The sequence below is a fragment of the Gadus morhua genome, chromosome 10, assembly GCF_902167405.1.
Source record: "Gadus morhua chromosome 10, gadMor3.0, whole genome shotgun sequence".
NCBI lineage: Eukaryota > Metazoa > Chordata > Actinopteri > Gadiformes > Gadidae > Gadus > Gadus morhua.
In genome coordinates, this window is record NC_044057.1 from 26,562,323 (window position 1) to 26,582,152 (window position 19,830).

Here is a 19,830-nt window from a genome sequence, read left to right on the forward strand (position 1 = left end):
AGCTCTTCCTCTCCTGTCGAACCCGAGCCCTCATCTTTTCCATTTCCGTCTAGATGAACCCATTTCACACAGCAGCGCACAAATCAATGGCCAACAGTGTGTTGACGCTATAGAAGTGGGTCTCGAACCAGCGTCAGTATGTATCTGTGGGCTCAAGGCCCAGGTTTATATCGCTGGTCGTTGTGTGCCAGGATCTGATCCATTCCCTAAGTAGTCCGTGAGTGCCGGGAACCCTTCAGGACTCCCTGGAGTGCAGTAGCAACCCGTCTCAATAAAGACGACCATGTGGGCTACGAGGGTCAGAGTGCGGCCGGGGGCCTCGGAGAGGGTCTGAGTGGGGCGCGGTATGCCCCCCCCCCCCCCCCACACACACACACACACACACACACACACACACAGGTGTGAGTATCTGGAGGAAACAGGAGAGGTCTGGCGAACTCTTTTTGCGGGCTCGGGGCCTCCTCAATGCCAACAGAGCTGCTATTGCGCAATCGGCTTCTCCCTCGCTTGAAACCCCCCCACCAAGGTTCTGTCCAGATCTGGTGGGGGGGGGGGGGGGGGAGATGTACCGCCTGATGAGGCAGTAAAACCAATCTAGAATCAAAATGTAGAACGTCTTTGACATTAAAGATCCAATTTGGTTTTAATTAAGGGCAGGGCTTTGGAAATGTACAAAGCCGAAGACCTTCATAGACCTCATCTCTCCTGAGCCTGTGGGGGTCTTCAACCCAGACTTCTGCCCAGGGATCGCCCCCCCATGAAGACCACATGCTCCAGACCCAGAACCCTGGTTCAGAGTCCACACTTGGACCCTGAACCCGGTTCAGAGCCCACACTCGGACCCTGAACCCGATTCAGAGTCCACACTCGGACCCTGAACCCGATTCAGAGGCCACACCTGGACCCTGAACCCGATTCAGAGCCCACACTCGGACCCTGTGAGCTCAGTGCATGTGGTACCACTTTGAGGCTGGTATTCCCCACTATTTATTTCTCGCCCTGCGGGTCTGAGACCATAAACACAAAGATGGCAGATGTCAACAATTTGTTGTTGGTTAAGTGTTTGGAAACTTCCCCGCATTCGAGACTGGCCAAGAGTAATCAAAAACAAAAAAATGGCAGAACACCCAGGAACCGCCTCATCGGAGCAGGATGGAAACACGAGCAGCCCGAGAGGAAGAAACCACGAGAGAAAGGGCTATTTTTTAGGATTTTATTAAAATACGGTGTGGAGTTTACCATCGGAAGTTACCATCACAAACATGATTGTTTCTAATAAAAAAGTAAACAAAACAAAAATAAAGCTTAAGAGTCTAGATACAGGACAAATTTTAATCGCTTTTGTGGTTTTTGCAATCTGGTGAAAGAAAAAAGAAAATCAATTAATTCACAACAAGAGTGAGGGGAAGGGGGGGGGGGGGGACATGTTCACATGTTGTAGAAATACATTTCCCAATTTCGACAATACAGTCACGATAAACATTCACTCAATCACGCATTCTTTGTTAAGATGGTTAGACTTCAGTGCGAAAGAAAAACGGGAGGGAAGAAAAAAAAAAAAGATAAGAAAAAATAAAATAAAACTAAACCTAAAAAGACCTTTAACATACAAAACTCACTGTGCAGGGGGGCTGTGTGGGGGGGGGAGCAGGTCTACATTCTGAGGGCGGACTGCGGGGAGATAAGGGGGGTGGGTGTGACTGGGGGGGGGTATGTGTGCATTTGAACCCTGAGAGAGAGATAGAGAGAAAGTGACCAATTCTGTCCAATTCATTATTGTGTTTCCGCTCTTTTCTACACGAGGTGTGGCCGGCCCCCCCCTGAGGGCGGGGCCGGGGGGGGTTGCGGTATCGGGATAGCACAGCCCGCCACCGCTGGGAGTTGGCATGGTGAGGGGGAGGGGGGGGGTCCAAGATAGCGTCTACACAGCCCCCTCCACCTGTCCTCAGACCCACGGTGTTGGGGTGGGTCTGCAGCCCCCGCCTCCCCAAAGTCAAATGTAACTGTCCGTCTGGATGTGTTGGCGGGTGGTGGGGTGGGGGGGGGGGGGGGGGGGGCCGGGAGGCGTCCGTGGGTCCGAACACCTCGTGACTGACTGACTGACTGACTGCGTCTCCTTACTTGGCCCAGCCTACTCTGGTCAACTGTTTTAAGGCAGTGAGTGTTTCCATGGCGACATGCTATCGTAGCTACGCTAACAGGGAAGGATAAGGCCCAGAGAATAGCGTCTGGATAGGGCAGCTACGCTAGGATATATATATTTATATATTAAAAAGGAAAACCAACAGACAAACTGAGAAGGGAGGGGGGGGGGGGGGGAGAAAATAAAAGTATCACAGGGAGAGATCTTATTCCTCTGAAATGTCTCAGTACAACATGTGGAACCCAAAGGTCAACATGTGGAACCCAAAGGTCAACATGTGGAACCCAAAGGTCAACATGTGGAACCCAAAGGTCAACATGTGGAACCCAAAGGTCAACATGTGGAACCCAAAGGTCAACATGTGGAACCCAAAGGTCAACATTTGAAACCCAAAGGTCAACATGTGGAACCCAAAAGCAAATACAAAAAAACAAACGTCTACAATATAAGTAAAATGGATTTCATAAACACAGTGCACTGCTGAAACTGAAAAAAAAAAAAACGTTATCATAGTCAACAGCAAATTTAAGATTACTATTATGCGCATATTCCAAACTATATGGGAGTTATTTTTAAAAATATATACTCATCACATGACATGGGAGTCTAAAATCTCAGGACACAGACGCCCCTCCATGTCACTCATAGACTCTGAGGGAAAACTATACATCACTGGGACTCACCATCACAGCATGGCGATAAGAGGGGGACTCAAACACTGGCTGGGAGGGCAGGGGGGGGAGACGACGAAGGTACACCGATTTCATTAAGCAAACAGCCTCTGCCCTACAGAAAATACAACTCACATGCACTAGAGCGGCATGGGGCAATGACAGGAGCCGAGCCAACAGAAGGAGATCAGCGTCTAACCCTAGAGCTCTTTATACGACAGCTAGCAGACCGCATCCACACACATCCTCACAGCCTTCTCTTTTTTTTGTCCTTTTTTCTTTTCCCCGGTTTCCCCCCGGCTGTGGAGACGTGTTGATATCAGCTGAGTGTGGGAACATCGTCCCAACGCATTTGTGCTCATTTACAACAACGTACAGAAACAGAAAACAGGAGCCATGTTCTTATTTATTTTTAAACCATAATTACTTCAGGGGACCCACGCGCCGCGCCCCACACGGTCCGATTCAGGGGAGCCTTTACCATCAACCTGCTCATCTTTACTCTTTAGATGGATGACCAATGCTACTGCTCTTCTAGAACCATTCCGGTTAAGATGATTCATATATCCATATATAGATAGGTCTATATATGGATACACATAGAAAAGGAAGAAATGGGTATGCATGGTACATTCAATATCTGTTACTGAGGTACTAGATAGGGGTGGGGGGGGGCGATGAGTGGCTCCTGGGGGGGGGTCCTTTGGAAAGACAACCTTGTTATCCAGACAGGGCGAGGAAGCCTGCGTGCACACAGCACGTGCACGCACACACAAGACGTGCACGCACACACACACACAGAAGACGCGATACAGTCAGTAACAGCCTTTTTAATCTTTTTTTGAGGGCTGGTAGAGGTCAGAGGTCACCGCCCAGCCGATATGTGGGGTGTGGCGGGGGGTTAGGGGGGAAACGAAGGAAGCGGTTATAGCGGGTCGGGGGGGCCCCTGGGAGCCCGTTCGGACCTCGGACCTGGCTCTGCCTGCTCAGGTGCTGCCCCCCGGTGGCCCCCCGGTGGCCGTGCGCCCCCCGGTGGCCCCCCGGTGGCCGTGCGCCCCCCGGTGGCCCCCCGGTGGCCGTGCGCCCCCCGGTGGCCCCCCGGTGGACGTGCGCCCCCCGGTGGCTGGTCTTGTAAACAACGGGGCAGGGGAGGCGCTGCGCGGCGTGAGGGGCGACGCTCACCCCGTAAACACCGGGAAAAGTCTGATTTAGGACCGTCGGGAGAGGGGGGGGGGGGGGCTCGATGATAACATATATGATAGCAAGAATCACAGTGGCATGGGGGGACCAATCAGAGGGACCTCAGAGGGGGGGGCACAGCTCTGTGTGGAGGGGGGGTGTGTGTGTGTGTGTGTGTGTGTGTGTGTGTGTGTGTGTGTGTGTGTGTGTGTGTGTGTACCGGCAGGTGTCTGACGCGCACACACACACACACACGCGCACTCGCCCCCGCATGGCGGGAAGGGAGAGAACAAAAGCAAAGATTGGGGGCGAATAAATGAAAGAGAAAATAAATGGCAGTAACATTACCCATGAACGTGCACACACACGCACACACACACACACACACACACAGACAGACAGACAGACAGACAGACAGACAGACAGACAGACAGACAGACAGACAGACAGACAGACACAGACAGACAGAGCGGGCCTTCCCCCCCAGCCTTCAGCTAATAGAGGCGTGGAGCCGGGCGCGGCCCAGGAAAACCTTCAGAAATGCTATTTGTACAAAAAAAAAAAATACTGAAAAAAAAAAAAAAAAAACAGACCGAACAGCAAGAACCATGAAAGATCGACAGGAGGAAGGAAAGGCTCCTCTCCCGATTAAAACATCTCCAGCAGACTAAAAAGGAAACACACCAATCCAATCATCCTTGAGAAAGAGTTATTGCTGACGTTGTGAAGGACTGATGAAGGGCTGGCTGGATGGTTGGGGGAGGGGGGGAGGGGGGGAGAGGAGGAGGGACAGGACGTGAGGTCACGGAGGGGAGGGGATGTGGGCGGGGCCACGGCTTCGGAGGAACTGGGATTTGGTGGGGATGGTGCATTTCCAATTGTATCCAACCAGTGCCACCAATGTCAATGTACTGGATGGAGGGGCTGCTGATGTAGATGGAAGGTGTTGTGGTGGGGGGGAGGGGGGGCAGGGCTTGGCATGGGGGGGCGTGGCTCAGGGTGGGGGGGGGGGCTGGTTTCCAGGGGCAACGGAATGTGTTGACGCGGCGGAGGGGGCTATTGGTCGGAGGGGTTTTCTCTGTTGTCGGCCTCGGCCTTAGTGGGCTGCCCTGGGGAGGGGGCGTGGGGGGGGTGGGAGACTGGGGCGATGCCGTGGGCCAGGGAGCCCTGGACTAGACCCTCCACCCCCACCCCGGCCCCCGCAACGCTGATCAGACCCGGAGGAAATCTGAGACACAGAGGGAGAGAGAGAGAGAGGGAGACACAGAGAGACAGAGACAGAGACAGAGACAGAGAGAGAGAGAGAGAGAGAGAGAGAGAGAGAGAGAGAGAGAGAGAGAGAGAGAGAGAGAGACAGAGAGAGACAGAGAGAGAGACAGACAGACAGACAGACAAAGAGACAGACAGATGGAAAGACAGAGGAAGAGATGTTACAGGATTTGAACTTCTCATTGAAGACACAGGTTAATCAAAAATCTGTCTTGTCACATGCTTTAAATTACATTAAGATATTTTGCGAAAATAAAAAAAAGGCTTCTATGTTTGCCATCAACAAGAATGTGGTGCTTTCATTACCATATCAATGTACTGTCACAGTATATGATGGTCGCTTGTCACAGCAACCCCGCTGGCATGAGAAAGCCGACACTATTAAGTGTAAAGCGTAAGCAATAGCTGTTAAATGAGCAACCACTTTTCATTGCTCCAACCACTTCTAGTACTACCTACAACTACATGCATACACTAATAAACACAGGGACCGCTAGGGTTACATCGACGGGTAATGGGACATGGGTACATTGGTGAGGGCTAATATGCTTCTAAAAGGAAAATCAGTGCTATTGTAATACGCTCTCTACAGTCCCCGTCTAGTCTGCCCTCCCTCGACGCTGCGTCCGTCAGAGACAGCTGTGGTCAAGGCTTCCTTCCTCCACAGTGGAGCCATGCAGAGTTCACCGAGAGCTCAGAGCGCCGTTCGACCGCCCTCTACCCACTGGACACGGACAAACCACCTGGACACTAGTCAACCAGCGTGTGCAGGACGAGCTTACATCAGCAGCACCGACTGGCAGTGGGAGTCAGTCTGACAAAGACGTGAGCGTCTTGGTTTTAGTTTAGACATCCTACCTGCATAATGAAGCTTTGAGTTCCTACGGCCGTGTCGAAATCTGACCACGGTATCCCACAACACGGACGGGCGGGAGAGAGACACGCTATCACAGAGGGACGGGACGGGGGCTGTGCTGTCCCTTTGAGTCAGCATAATTATTAATGTCCTGCGGTGCCGAGACTTAAGACAACTCTGAACATCCTCACAAACACACGACCGACGCATAGCCGTGTTACACCGCGATAAGCAGCTCCGTCGGAGCGGAGGAGTCAGACAGCCGAGTGTCTTCAGAGGGAAGAAAGTACCATCTAAGAGAAGGTAGCGCTGAGATACCCCCTCCGTTATGAATAGATTAAGACGCCCACATAGGGGGCAGTCCTCCCCCGCCCCCGCCGACGGGGGCGGGGGAGGTGTGTGCTGCTAGGGGGCAGTTAGCAAGCCGAGCGGACCTCTTGTTCAGTTAGCGCTGCTAGCGGTCCTCACTGCTGTTGGAACACGTCGGGGGGCGGCGCGGCATGCAGGCGGTCCGGGCTCCGGGCGTACCTGTAGGCCGCGGCTCCGTTGAGCTCCGGGTGCACGGCGGCGGCCTCCATGCTGGGCCACTGCGAGGCGGCCATCAGGTACTCCTTGTTCACGCAGTTCTTCAGGCTGTCGGGGATGCGGCCTGCGGGCGGGAGGGGAAGAGGCGGCGCTCAGGGACCCGGCCTTCGGTTCAACGAGGCTACGCTAACGTTGTGGCTAAGCGAACGTTGTGGCTAAGCTAACGTTGTGGCTAAGCTAACGTTGTGGCTAAGCTAACAATGTGCCTAAGCTAACGTAGTGGCTATGCTTACGTTGTGACTGGGCGTTGTTGCTACGCTAAAAATGTGGTTAAGCTAACGGCTATGCTAACGTTGTGGCTAGGCATTGTGGCTACGCTAACGACGCTGGCTCAGCGCAGCTCAACAATAAACGGTTAATGGACTGTATTTATACAACGCTTCTCTAACCAGTGGCCTCTCAAAGCCCTTCACAATACTGCCTCACAGTCGACCATTCGTGCACACATCCACCCACCGACGGCGGAGTCAGCCCCACAGGGCGACAGCCAGCTGGTCAGGAGGAGTCAGGGTGAGGCGTCTCGCTCAGGGACACCTCAACACAGAGCTAGGAGGAGCCGGGGATCGAACCAGCAACCTTCCGGTCCCCAGCCGACCAGCTCTACCTCATGAGCCACACGAGGGCTACGGCGCTCTGGACTACGAGGCTATGCTAACGATGAGGCTATGCTAACGAAGAGGCTATGCTAACGAAGAGGCTATGCTAACGAAGAGGCTACGCTAATGCTGTGGCTCAGGGCCCTCACAAGGCCCTCACGTCCCCGGAGAGCAGCCTGGGCTGACAGGGTGTTCAGGCGGAGCTGGGGGGTCTTACCGGTGATGGCCCGGCGCACCTCCCGGGCTGCCTCCTCGCGGGCCTCCACCGAGGCCTGCTCGCTGTACCAGGACGTGTGGGGGGTGCAGATCAGGTTGGGGGCGTCCTTCAGCGGGCCTGTCGAGAAGCTGCAGGGACGGAGGGCGGTGAGGGACGGCGAGGGACGGTGAGGGGCTGTGTGTGGCTCAACGACTTCCACCCAATCAAATATTAACATAACAAGGCCTAACTTCATTTATATTAGCTTTATCATCAGTCCCACCAGATTAATATCATTAAACAATTACATTGCAGTAGCTTCCCCTTCCAGTGACTTGATAAAACAGAGTGCATCATGGGTGAGGTGCCGGCTGGAGGTACCTGAAGGGCTCCGTCTCATGGACGTCCAGGGCGGCCCCTCGTATCCGGCCCTCCTTCAGGGCCTGGGCCAGCGCCTTCTCGTCCACCAGCCCTCCTCTGGACGTGTTCACCAGGAAGGCCCCCTGACGCATCTGCAGCACCGAGGCAGAGCCCGCGTTGAGGTTAGGGGGAGGGAGCGTGATGCAACCAGACACACTGAGACGGGCAAACCATTCAACGGTCTCAACGGCAGGAGAGGCCTTATGGAAAGGACTGAATCGGTATGTTCGGTCTAGGTGATACCTACAATCACACCGTTTCCCGGATTAAGGTGATCGACTGGATTGTATTAACGTCATTTAACAAATGTATCCAATTGATCAATCTAGGATTTTATCTTCTCATCATAATTTAAGCTATGCAACTGTTTTCTTTTTGCATTATTATGCTTTATTCATAACAGAGTTCATTCATTGAGAGTTAGAGAGGAAGGAATAGGAGACACAGAGGGGAGGACAAACAGCAAGGGACCAACGGCTGGAATCTAACCCGGGACGCTGCCGGAAGAACTGGGCCCTAATGGTTTGCTCTCTGCCCAGTGAGACCCCAGGTGAGCCACCGGGGGCCCAATGCAACCACCTGTGTGACGGTGAGGTGGGGGTGGGGGGGGCTCTCTCACCTGTGTGACGGTGAGGTGGGGGGGGGCTCTCTCACCTGTGTGACGGTGAGGTGGGGGGGGGCTCTCTCACCTGTGTGACGGTGAGGTGGGGGTGGGGGGGGCTCTCTCACCTGTGTGACGGTGAGGTGGGGGGGGGCTCTCTCACCTGTGTGACGGTGAGGTGGGGGGGGGGGCTCTCTCACCTGTGTGACGGTGAGGTGGGGGGGGGCTCTCTCACCTGTGTGACGGTGAGGTGGGGGGGGGCTCTCTCACCTGTGTGACGGTGAGGTGGGGGGGGCTCTCTCACCTGTGTGACGGTGAGGTGGGGGGGGGCTCTCTCACCTGTGTGACGGTGAGGTGGGGGGGGCTCTCTCACCTGTGTGACGGTGAGGTGGGGGGGGGCTCTCTCACCTGTGTGACGGTGAGGGGGGGGGGGGGGGGGCTCTCTCACCTGTGTGACGGTGAGGTGGGGGGGGGCTCTCTCACCTGTGTGACGGTGAGGTGGGGGGGGCTCTCTCACCTGTGTGACGGTGAGGTGGGGGGGGCTCTCTCACCTGTGTGACGGTGAGGTAGGGGGGGGCTCTCTCACCTGTGTGACGGTGAGGTGGGGGGGGCTCTCTCACCTGTGTGACGGTGAGGTGGGGGGGGGCTCTCTCACCTGTGTGACGGTGAGGTGGGGGGGGCTCTCTCACCTGTGTGACGGTGAGGTGGGGGGGGGGGGGCTCTCTCACCTGTGTGACGGTGAGGTGGGGGGGGCTCTCTCACCTGTGTGACGGTGAGGTGGGGGTGGGGGGGGCTCTCTCACCTGTGTGACGGTGAGGTGGGGGTGGGGGGGGCTCTCTCACCTGTGTGACGGTGAGGTGGGGGGGGGCTCTCTCACCTGTGTGACGGTGAGGTGGGGGGGGCTCTCTCACCTGTGTGACGGTGAGGGGGGGGGGGGCTCTCTCACCTGTGTGACGGTGAGGTGGGGGTGGGGGGGGCTCTCTCACCTGTGTGACGGTGAGGTGGGGGGGGGCTCTCTCACCTGTGTGACGGTGAGGTGGGGGGGGCTCTCTCACCTGTGTGACGGTGAGGTGGGGGGGGCTCTCTCACCTGTTTGATGGTGAAGTCGTTGATGAGGTGGTGGTTGTGCTCGTTGAGGCTGCAGTGCAGGGAGACGCAGTCCGAGTGAATGAGCAGGTCCTGCAGGGTGGCCATGCGCTGCAGGCCCAGGGAGCGCTCCACGCCGTCGGGCAGGTAGGGGTCGTAGAAGATCACCCCGAAGCCAAAGGCCTTGGCGCGGAGGGCCACCGCCTGGCCCACGCGACCTGGGAGGGGAGGGGCCAAGGAGAAAGGGGAGGGGCAGGACGAAAAGAGGAGGGGCAGGGACCAAGGAGAGTACTTAATAGTGTTGGGGTCACCAAAGCATGAAGAACACAAGAGGAGATTGAGGAACCACTTGGGGCTGTGGCTGGGGGGGGGGGAAGTCGCACTCGGCCCACTCTGGATTCGTGGATCTATGGATACATGTTTTCTCGTCTTTGCAGTCCTAAATGCATTTGAGCAGCGTATCTTAGCCTAGTCACTAGTCACAGGTGGGAGCAGGTGTGACAGCGGGGTGAAACAGGACGCCTGTCCCCTACCAGCTCCTAACTGACGCTCACTCGACATCAAACGCTTCAGAGGAAAGCATCGGACTAAGGAGGGAGGTGCACTTTGAGTGTCAAAGTGCACTTCCCTCAGCGTTCACTCTCTAGAGTGGAGGAAGATAATTCATTTACGTAAGAATCAAATTTGGTTTGATCTACTATGATTGCGAATTTCCAAAAATAGATTAAATCGATGCTTCATGGTTTAGGTTTGCATTTGAGTGTCAACAGTATTACCGTCAGTTGATATGACTTCGTCAAATATAAAACCCACAGAATAATTAGACTTTTATGCCATAATTTGACTGACAGCGGAATGGAGTAGATCCTGAAATAAGAACCCCCATTTACTGAACAAGAATCACTTTTAAATCGAATAGTGTCCCCAAGAATCAAGGAAGGAAGCAAGGATTAAAATCGTGAGGTACCGAAAAATTCCCAGCGGTACCGTGTCCATTCAGGGCATTTAGCGGACGCTTTTATCCGAAAACATTTGTCTTTAGAAAGAGAAACAGCCATATATCAGCTCCAGCACAGTAAGGATGTTCATAGAACAGCACTAACATCACCAGGCACTCTTTAGTCCCTCACTGGTATGGCACCGAGGTATACAGGTGACCTATTAATCCCCTACCGCGCTCCAAGGTCAATTAGGTCTTCCTCACAGAACCTTCAGAGTGAAGATTGGGGATAGTCAGCACCCAGTATCCCCAATACACGCCTTAAAACCAAGGGTGATGGGGCCTTCTGTGGTTGCCCTCAAACTCTGGATGCCCTTCCTTTATATATTAAGTCCTCTCCCACCATTGACTGCTTTAAGTCCAACTTTAAGACTCCCAAGGCTTCATCTACCATCTTTTCCTTTCTCCCCCTGATGTCTCCATGATACATTATTATAGCTGTTGTACTATTGTCAGCGTCTTGTGTGTTAAGCCCTTTGGGTCCACCCTGTTCGGTTCAATGTGCTCTATAACCAGTAGTCGTGACTCACCCAGTCCGATGATGCCCAGCGTCTCCCCTCGGATGCGTGCGGCGCCACCGGCCACCTCGCGGATCTGCTCCACGCTGGCGGCGCGGGTGCCCTCACGCAGCGCCTGGTGCATCCAGGTGACCCGCCGGTACAGGTTGAGGATCAGACACAGCGACGTGTCCGCCGTCTCCTCCACAGAGGACGCCGGCACGTTGCACACGGCGATGCCTGGAGGGGGGGGGGAGAGGCAGGCTTCAGGGGGCTGCTGGGAGGACCCCGAGCTCGTGATGGAGCCGTCCGTCAGACAGTAGAGGGAGGGGTGCGTTGTGTGGATATCTGTTTCAGGCTGCCTCCGCCTGCCTGTTTGAGGTAGTTTAGATTCTAGACCACTCCCGGCTCATTACCGGCCCATTCGGACACGTTTTCACTGATTGGTTCAGAGAATCCATGATGAATGTCAATCACAGGTCCGTGAAACACTTGAAAGACGTTTCACTGGCGTCGAAACGTAGGGAGGAGGGGAGCACGGAGGCTGGGGAACTGTTTTAGGGGGTCTAGTTTCAAAATCTTGCCCTCTTCTGCTCTACCTTGCTATTTTGTTTTGCAACTCCCAAATCTTCCCTACAGCAGTGTTAAAGAGCACCTACCATATCACCAGGTGTGATGGTGACTACAAGAGGTTTCATAATCTGCCCTGGCCTGGCCTGTGACTTCACATGTTGCAGTGTCCCCCCCCCCCCCCCGATGTAAGATGGATAGATAAGCCCTTCCATTTGCTACAGTCCACTGGATAGGCCGGTCGAACCAGGAGTCATCTGGGTGGACACGAGGACTTCTGAGGTCACCAGGTCACAGGGCAGATTTTGAAGCTGCTTGTAGTGTTAATCACTCACAGCTGGTGGTAAAAGAGGGGCTTTCCTTGAATGAAACTTCCATTGGTCTCTAGAGAGCCATGTTGTACCCGGTCAGTATGAGGAACAGTAATCTACTGGTTAGGGTGGATTACTCCAAGCCAAACGGTTGTGGGTGTAAACCTCAATATTCGCAGTCTACCGATTTAGTCATCCCTTAGCGAGATGCCTAACCCTAAATGATCTGTATGGTATGCCTCTAAAAATGTTCACTTCTAGAGGTCTGCATTGATTCAATGTGTTGATATGCCCAGGTCGTAGTGTGGAAACACGCTTTCCAGGACATGACAGGAAAACCATCCATCACAACCTCTGCATACAACTGATCCCCCCATGATGCCTCCATCAGAATACCCCACTGGAAGGGGGGGGGGGGGGGGGGGGGGGGGTGATAACAGACACTAGGACCCCAGTCAGGGGCCCCCCGTGTGTGTGTGGGGGGGGGACGGCGCCCTCACCGAGCTCAGCGGCCGCTTTGATGTCCACGTTGTCGAAGCCAGAGCCGATGCGCACGATGACGCGCAGGCCTTTGAACTTGTCCAGGTCGTCTCTGGACAGGGTGATGGTGTGGTACAGGAGGGCGCCCACTGCCTCGTTCAGCACCTGGAGGGACACACACACACACACACACACACACACGTTGTAGAATTCATTTGATAGAAGCACCGGTACACGAGGAGCTATTGGTGTGTGTTTGGAGTCATGTCGTGGGTTATAATACTGACTTTGTTACGGTAATAGACTAAGGCGGGACCAAATTAGATTGACAGCCTCCAGGAAAGATCAACTCGTTTTCTTTTGCTTCGTAAACAAGCTATAAATAAATTCTAAGGAAACACATTTGGAAAAAATAGCAATGATCGCTAGAAACCTACCAAAAATAGGCTTAATTATGATGCACTAAACGGATCAATAGTCTTATGAAATGAGGTACCGAAATGATGTCCATACATAACATTAAAATCCTATTTAAAACGCTTTGACGCGAGTGTACATTGCTACAATCAAACGGTTAACTATTCAACAGGCGGTTTAAATAAAGGCAGGTCAAACAGTTCACTCCCAGACGGGGACTCAGCCGTCATGGTTGGCCTTTGCGGGCCCAGTCAAAAGTGGCATTTAAACGCTCTCCAGGTAATCCAGGGGACAGGTCTGAACAGCGCCCCAGAGCGCTCACTGGGGAGCGCCCCAGAGCGCTCACTGGGGAGCTGAGCAGCGCTCACTGGGGCGCTGAGCAGCGCTCACCTTCTCGTGGATCTCCTGCGTGGACTGGGCGTCGCAGAAGGCCACCGTGGCCACGTCCTTCAGGATGGGCATCTCCACCGTGCAGTCCCGCCCGTCCAGCAGCGCCACCAGCGGCCGGGGGTGCATGGGCCCGTTCAGGATAGGGGGGCGGATGCCTGGGGGGGCAGGGGGGGGGCGGTTAGGAGCCGTGGTGACGCGCCCGAGACGCCTTATCAACAACACGCGAAAAATACCTCAAAGACCAGGGCACACATTGCAAGGCCCGTTATCCGTCTCCATATCTGTCTGGACCAGGGAGGCCCTGAGCCTTATGGGTAACCCCCCCACAACACCAACGGCCACACGGAGGACACAGACCATTCAGAGCAACCCAATTCTGCCCAATACCTAACATGCAATAACTGCTTTGATAACTAATAAGGTAAAACCCTGGGTGAGTGTGTGTGCATCTGGCGGTGGTCCCTCTATGGTAGCATTAATGCAGTGCTGTAACTGAATCTGCGATGGCGTCTGCAAGTGTGTGTGTGTGGGGGGGGCGACGGCTTCCTGGCATCTAGCGCCTAGGCTTGCATACTATGGCGTAGTGCAAGCGTGGCCGTGAGAGATTTAGACGAGAGCAAGAACCATGACGGCACGCAGAAGTAGAGTCAGCACAGGAAGAAAGAGAAACCTGGCCGAGTCACCGTGTGTGAGTGGGGCGCGGGGGGGAGTGGGGGAGGGTGGGGGAGGGTCGGGGAGGGGGTGGAGTGTGAGGAACGGGGGAGGGGTGCACAGAAAATGTCACGGTGGTGGTGGTGGTGTTGGTTCACGGCAGTCTGAGTCATGACCCAAATTCTCACATATACCCCCCCCCCCACACACAGACAGACCCTCAAAACAACCCACTCCCCGTAGAAAAAAACAAAACAAAACCAGGTGCACGCACACACAATCAATCACACACACACACACACACACAGCGTCGGCAGCTGCAGTGGTACATCCCTCTGTGCAGCACATGTGTGCGATCAGCTAGAGACGGTGACGACATACCGAATCACAGCATTACCGAAAGACGGACGTTTTTGGGCACGCATCGCGGCCAAGTTAATCGTTAATCTGAGGCGGCCAGTGGACAGAGAAACACTCAAATCCTTTAAAAAGAGATCGGCGCGTTTTGGACTCGCTGGGGCATGGTGTGGCAAAGCACAACCGATGTAAGAAAATGTCCTACTGCTACGTCTGGGGGGGGGTGCTTTGCGTGGACGAGGAGCCAGAGGTAACCGTGGTAAAGGGGAGGAGGAAGGAGCAGAGCTGGCCCGAGGGAGGGCAGCAGGGGGGGGGAAAACAAATATTTGTGAATACTTCCTCTGACGTAAGAACACTTAAAAATGCACACCGCCACACACACACACACACAAACCGTGCGAGGTAAGAAAGGCAGAGCAACACACTCGCACACAGCAGCACGCCCACTGGCCCGTTACCGTGGCGTAGATGAACAATACGGTGCACTCCGTTTGTTGGGGCAAGTCATAGCTAGCACCAGGAGACTCGGTCTGGGAGAGCTTTGTTTAATGAACACTCCCTACGCTGAACCACCGGGCTCGGCACACACGGCCAGACAAAGGAAACCACCGCCGGAAAAAATGATACGAGCCCTGGAAATATCCAAGTAGGCATACGCACAGAGAGCCCGAGTGAAAGACGCCGACATATTTGAGGCCTACAAAGCACAAGCATGGCGGCGCACACAATGCTATTCATTCAGTGATTCATTCATTCTCCCACCCACCGCCCGCTGCCTCCCTCCTCCCCTCTCTTCCTCCAGCCATGGTGGGAGGAATAAGAGAGAGCGAGCGGGCGAGGGGGAGAAAGCAAAAGGCAGAAAGGAAGAAGGAGGGGGAGGGGCAGGGAATGATGATAATGCAGCAAGCAGCAGTACTCCACCCAGACACGCACAGTAATTCAATTCCTTTTTAACGGCTACATCGACACACGCACACACACACACACGCACAAACGCAGCGAGCAGAAAAAGGAAACTGCACACACGGCCGCTGCCCTACGCCCACAGCCGATCGCTGTACAAACATAGCTTCAAAGACACATTTTAAAAACATACAAGCACCGAACCTTGCATTATGAAGTCAGTCGGCCTGTCTTCCTCTCTCTCTCTCTCTCTCTCACTCTCTCTGTGGCCTTGCTCTCCCTCTATCGTTCTTTTTTTCCCCCCTCTCTCTGTCAGACTGTTCTTGGCTGGCTGGATCCCAGCTGTCATCCACACCCAGCCCCTCCCCCAGAGCCAGCCTCCAATCACAGGGTCCTCCATTGAAGGCCAGCCAACCAGCAATAACCTCATTAGCATAACCAGTCTGCGAGCGAGGGCGGTTTGGCTGTTGTCGTTTTTTAAAGAGACAGCTGGCCTGTTTCCCTGTAGCTGCGGCCACGACCCTTCACCTCTTCCTCTCCCTCCAGCTCGTCTCCAGAGACTCCCCGAACGTTCCCTCCATTTTAGTTCTCCATTATGCCCGAGCCACACCACTTCAAACACACTTTTAACATTGATTTTTTTGGGGGGGCAATAAAATACCTGCCGTCTTTGAGTGGATTTTTTTTTTTTTTACAATTTTTTTTTTGGTATCGAAAGACCGATTTTTTTTTTTAACAAGCGTTACCAGCAAGAATTACATTTTACTCAAATAAATCCCGGTTCTTGCTCGGATTGAAAACTGTGGCCGTGACATATTAAGGATTCCCCGGCAGGCCGTGTAGATAATGATGCGGTTACTAGCGCCCCAATATAATCCTGCATCCTCTGAATAAATGACTGCTTAATGTATCACAACACACGTCAATGGATAACATGGGGGGGGGGGGGGGGTGGGGGTCTACACGTGGAGGGCCTCGCAGTGATAAATATCAGCAACACGGGTCGATCAGGGTGCTCTGACTTCGTGTTTCTTGGCAGACGGAGCCCGGTGCATAGCCTCTCAACACAAGGCAGCCGACATAGCATACCACTACCACTCTGCAATTAAAGGAACGTTTGGACCTATTAAAGAGTTGGGAGTGCATACATATGCGACGATTCCACCACAAAAAAATAATGCTATTCCATGCTGATCTTAATTATTGATTATCTTGTGTATGTTCCTACGGCATTTCACTGAAAAAAAAAAAATCTGACCTAGACAAAGGGCATGTGCGATCAGAAATGAAGTATTATTTCTAACATCACAATGGGATTGGGGCATTACATTGAGTTCTTTGGCAGCGTAATGGGTACTCAAGGGAATTATAAGAACACAAAACACATTTAAAACAGTTGCAGCATGCTGTACGGGCCAGACGTATTAAATACTTTACTCAAAATGATTCTTATTTCTTTAACTTGACCCGAGCCGTCCGCCGCCACACCCCCAGCCTAACAACCACACCCACCCCCGACAAACCGCTCATTATTAGTCTATAACATCACATAGACTACAGGGCTGTGGCAGCACCATTCATCCCAATTTGAGCCTGCCTGTTAAGGAACGGTTAGATACGTCACGCTTCACAACAAACGGCATCCCGTATCCTGTCCCCAGAGCAGGAGGCTAACAGAGGCATTCTGCACACATGCAAGTCTGTAATTAAATGTCTAATTCAATATTGACGAGACAAGGAACACAATTAAAAACTCACTATACATTTATCCAACACTCAATTGTATTTTAGTTATTGCGATCTACCCAATATTGCTTTGAGGGAGACATGTAAACCACGGGAGGCACACAGGCATCACACACAGGTAGTTGCCTGGTGATAAAACAAAGCATGCGCCCCCAGTGGACCAGCCCACCGATTAGTCTCTCTGATTACAGCCGCTCGGGCGTACGGTCCACAAACAACACTTCCAAGTCTCAACGCTGTTTAGGAAACATGATTTTGATGTGGTTTGGTATGGTACAACAGAATTAAAATAGAACATACTGCCACCACTGAGGTTTTCATAGAGCTAAAACGCAGACTGTTGCATGATGAATACAAATTCAACATTTTTGCAATTAATCGAACATAGGTTATTCCATAGATATAAAAAATAGTTGAATGAAAAGTACAGGCATTCTATTTATTTGAGGTAGCTTGAGTAATAACTCAATAAATAAAAATATATATGCTAGTCTATATAATTTTCCTAGGGAAAAATACATTCTGGGGGTCGCTTGCATTGCAGAATCAACTGTTGTGACATGCCAGAAAAAGCAATGCTTTAAAATGTTCATATTTCCTTTAAATTGGGTTTAATAGGTCAGCAAGCATAGCAAGTGGTCGTCTTAGCTGGTGCTGTAGTTAATTTGCTGTCCAATGTGTGCTGTATAATGTCAAATGTGCAGTCTCCCTTCTGTGCTCGTGGAAATTGGGTAAAGTGTTCTGCAAACCTCAGCTTATGTTGTAAATGGGGACATTGTATATGGGAGATAAATGGCCTTAATGAAGTTCACGTGTCTAAAAGAACTTCACTCATCATTATTATATGGCGTTCGGCTTTTTTGTGCCACCCATTCACCATTAACAGATATCCTAAAGCAAGATTATATGCCACACTGTATGGTTCTCAAGAAATAGCTTATTTAAGTGCAATAGGTGGAATTTCTAAATGTTTCCTCCAAGACGTTTTACATAAATGCATAAAAATAAATGGATAAAAAAATGTATCTGTACAATGATTGGACCATGACCAAACACTGTTTATAACTATTCAGTACTATATCATAAACATTGTATCCAATATGCATAGCTGTTTTATACCATATAATAAACATTGCATTGACTGTGCTTCTATGGAGTACTACACATTTTTCTGTTGAGAGATTGAGAAAACTCACCCTCACAGATACGGTCCAGTCTCTGGCGCTTCACTTTGTGTTTGTCCATCAGAGCCATAGACTATATAGTCTTAACCCAGGACACAGCAGAATAGGACAAATCCAAATCCAAGATAGGCAACTCCAATGCGGTCCGCTAAACTACACCTGAAAACGAACGAAACAATGAGATACTTAGATACGCAAATTCCAGTTTGCAGCAACAACATTATCTTTTGTTTCCAAATTGACAAGAACATGAATATGAAAACCACATTATCTGCACACCCTCACAGACACACCATGCTATTAACTAGAGACTTTCAGTAAGAATCCATAAGAAGTGCCCACCTATGCATACTTCTTAGACCACTCGGACTTACCAGCAAAACAGTCCTGGAAATGTCCCTGTGCCAAGGAGCTTACAGTCCAGTTTGCCCTGGTAACAGAAATTATGGAAATAAAGTGATCATTTGGTCAAAGATACAATCTAGGAAGCGGTTGTTGCTTAAATACATAATAGTATCCACATCTACCCCGTATTCGTTACTTTATTCAACTTTAAACAGAAGTAACGTTAGTATGCATGTCCTGGCGGAGTTAAAGCCGCTCACAGCCCCACTTCACCGTAATAGAAAAACATGAATACAAAGTTGGCGGAACATCGCTGACGATCACCATCCAATAACGCACAACAGCATAAATAACGGACACACAAATCAAACACAGCTCAACTTACTTTAACTTTAGTTAAAAACAAACTAAAAAACTACGACTGTTGAGCGATGCACCCGTTAGTCTGCAACGAAGCTAAACGGGCTAGCGTTAGCTCCAAAACTTAGTAGCGCGAAGGCTAAAACCTGTGTGTAAAAAAAAAACTAATAACCCGGGAAAAAAAAGTACCAAGTACGCCGATAACCAGGGTTTCCCACACGGAATCCAAATACCACACCACTATGCATCAGTTCGGACCCGAATCAACCTCAAACTCCTTTCAGACGTGTTGTTAGCATTAAGTTGTTAAACTTTTTTACACAGAGCATGGAGCTAACGCTTAGGCTAACGCTGAGGCTAAAGCTGGCTCTCCCAACACCCCAGGGTTAATGATCACCACCCCGCAGCACGACACAGCAATAAACCCCTGGGGACACCCACCAGCAAGTAACAGCACCTCTCGTTTTATTGTAATCAACAGAAGCCAGTGAAGCGTTTGCACCCCGGCTAACGGTTAGCTAACGTGAGCTAGCATGCCCGTGCGTGTGTATGTGTGTCTGAGTGTGTGTGTGTGCGTGTGTGTGAGTGTGTGTGTGAGCGACAGGCTAACGGGAGCCTCGTCTCCGTCCGAGTTGTTATCAGCGCTGTGAGTGTGGCGCTACAATGTTAATTTATACCCTGCGTTAACGTGTTAGACTCACTCAAACAACGGGGGCACGTTGGAAACCTTTCTAGGCGGGTGTCGGCGAGTGGCATTCGTGAGCCCGAGTCACCGGATCATGCGGTAATAGTGGATTATTTACCCCGATTCAACTCTTTGAGGAGTGCTGAAACAGTGTGCGTGCGTCGGCGGTGTTCCCTCTCTCCCGATCGCCATGAAATAAAAATAGAGGAAGTCGTTTGTGTGAAGGGAGGTCACCCGGTTCGAGGAGAGGCGGTCGAGGATTGGAAGGAGCGCCCCCGCCTTCACGGCGGAGCAGCGTCTCTGACAGGGATCTGAAGTACAAGGGCCGGTGT

General features: G+C 52.0%; 1 protein-coding gene across 9 annotated transcripts; it reads right to left on the minus strand.

Annotated features, from left to right (window-relative positions):
• Window positions 1-1,199: 1,199 nt before the first annotated feature.
• On the minus strand, window positions 1,200-19,733 carry ctbp1l (C-terminal binding protein 1-like). 9 transcript variants are annotated; one of them, XM_030368774.1, is made up of 11 exons: window positions 19,617-19,733; window positions 18,483-18,538; window positions 18,121-18,267; window positions 13,268-13,422; window positions 12,481-12,625; window positions 11,133-11,339; window positions 9,606-9,820; window positions 7,877-8,007; window positions 7,517-7,644; window positions 6,647-6,767; window positions 1,200-5,221 (listed from the first exon to the last, which is right to left on the minus strand). In XM_030368774.1, exons 3-11 carry the CDS (start codon window positions 18,176-18,178, stop codon window positions 5,050-5,052), a joined length of 1,332 nt encoding a protein of 443 aa, XP_030224634.1. In that variant the 5' UTR covers window positions 18,179-18,267; window positions 18,483-18,538; window positions 19,617-19,733; the 3' UTR covers window positions 1,200-5,049. The 9 variants fall into 9 exon arrangements, with proteins under 9 accessions (XP_030224634.1, XP_030224635.1, XP_030224636.1 ...); XM_030368775.1 differs by having other exon boundaries at window positions 19,515-19,728; XM_030368776.1 differs by lacking the exon at window positions 19,617-19,733 and adding an exon at window positions 19,255-19,406.
• Window positions 19,734-19,830: the final 97 nt, after the last annotated feature.

Coding starts and splice junctions, on each gene's coding strand:
- ctbp1l (XM_030368769.1), bottom strand. CDS start 15,614: ATGCTAATGAGGTTATTGCTGGTTGGCTGGCCTTCAATGGAGGACCCT. Junction 8,008..9,605: donor ACGACTTCACCATCAAACAG/GTGAGAGAGCCC, acceptor TCGGTGCTGCAG/ATGCGTCAGGGGGCCTTCCT. Junction 6,768..7,516: donor GGTGCGCCGGGCCATCACCG/GTAAGACCCCCC, acceptor TCCCGCCCGCAG/GCCGCATCCCCGACAGCCTG.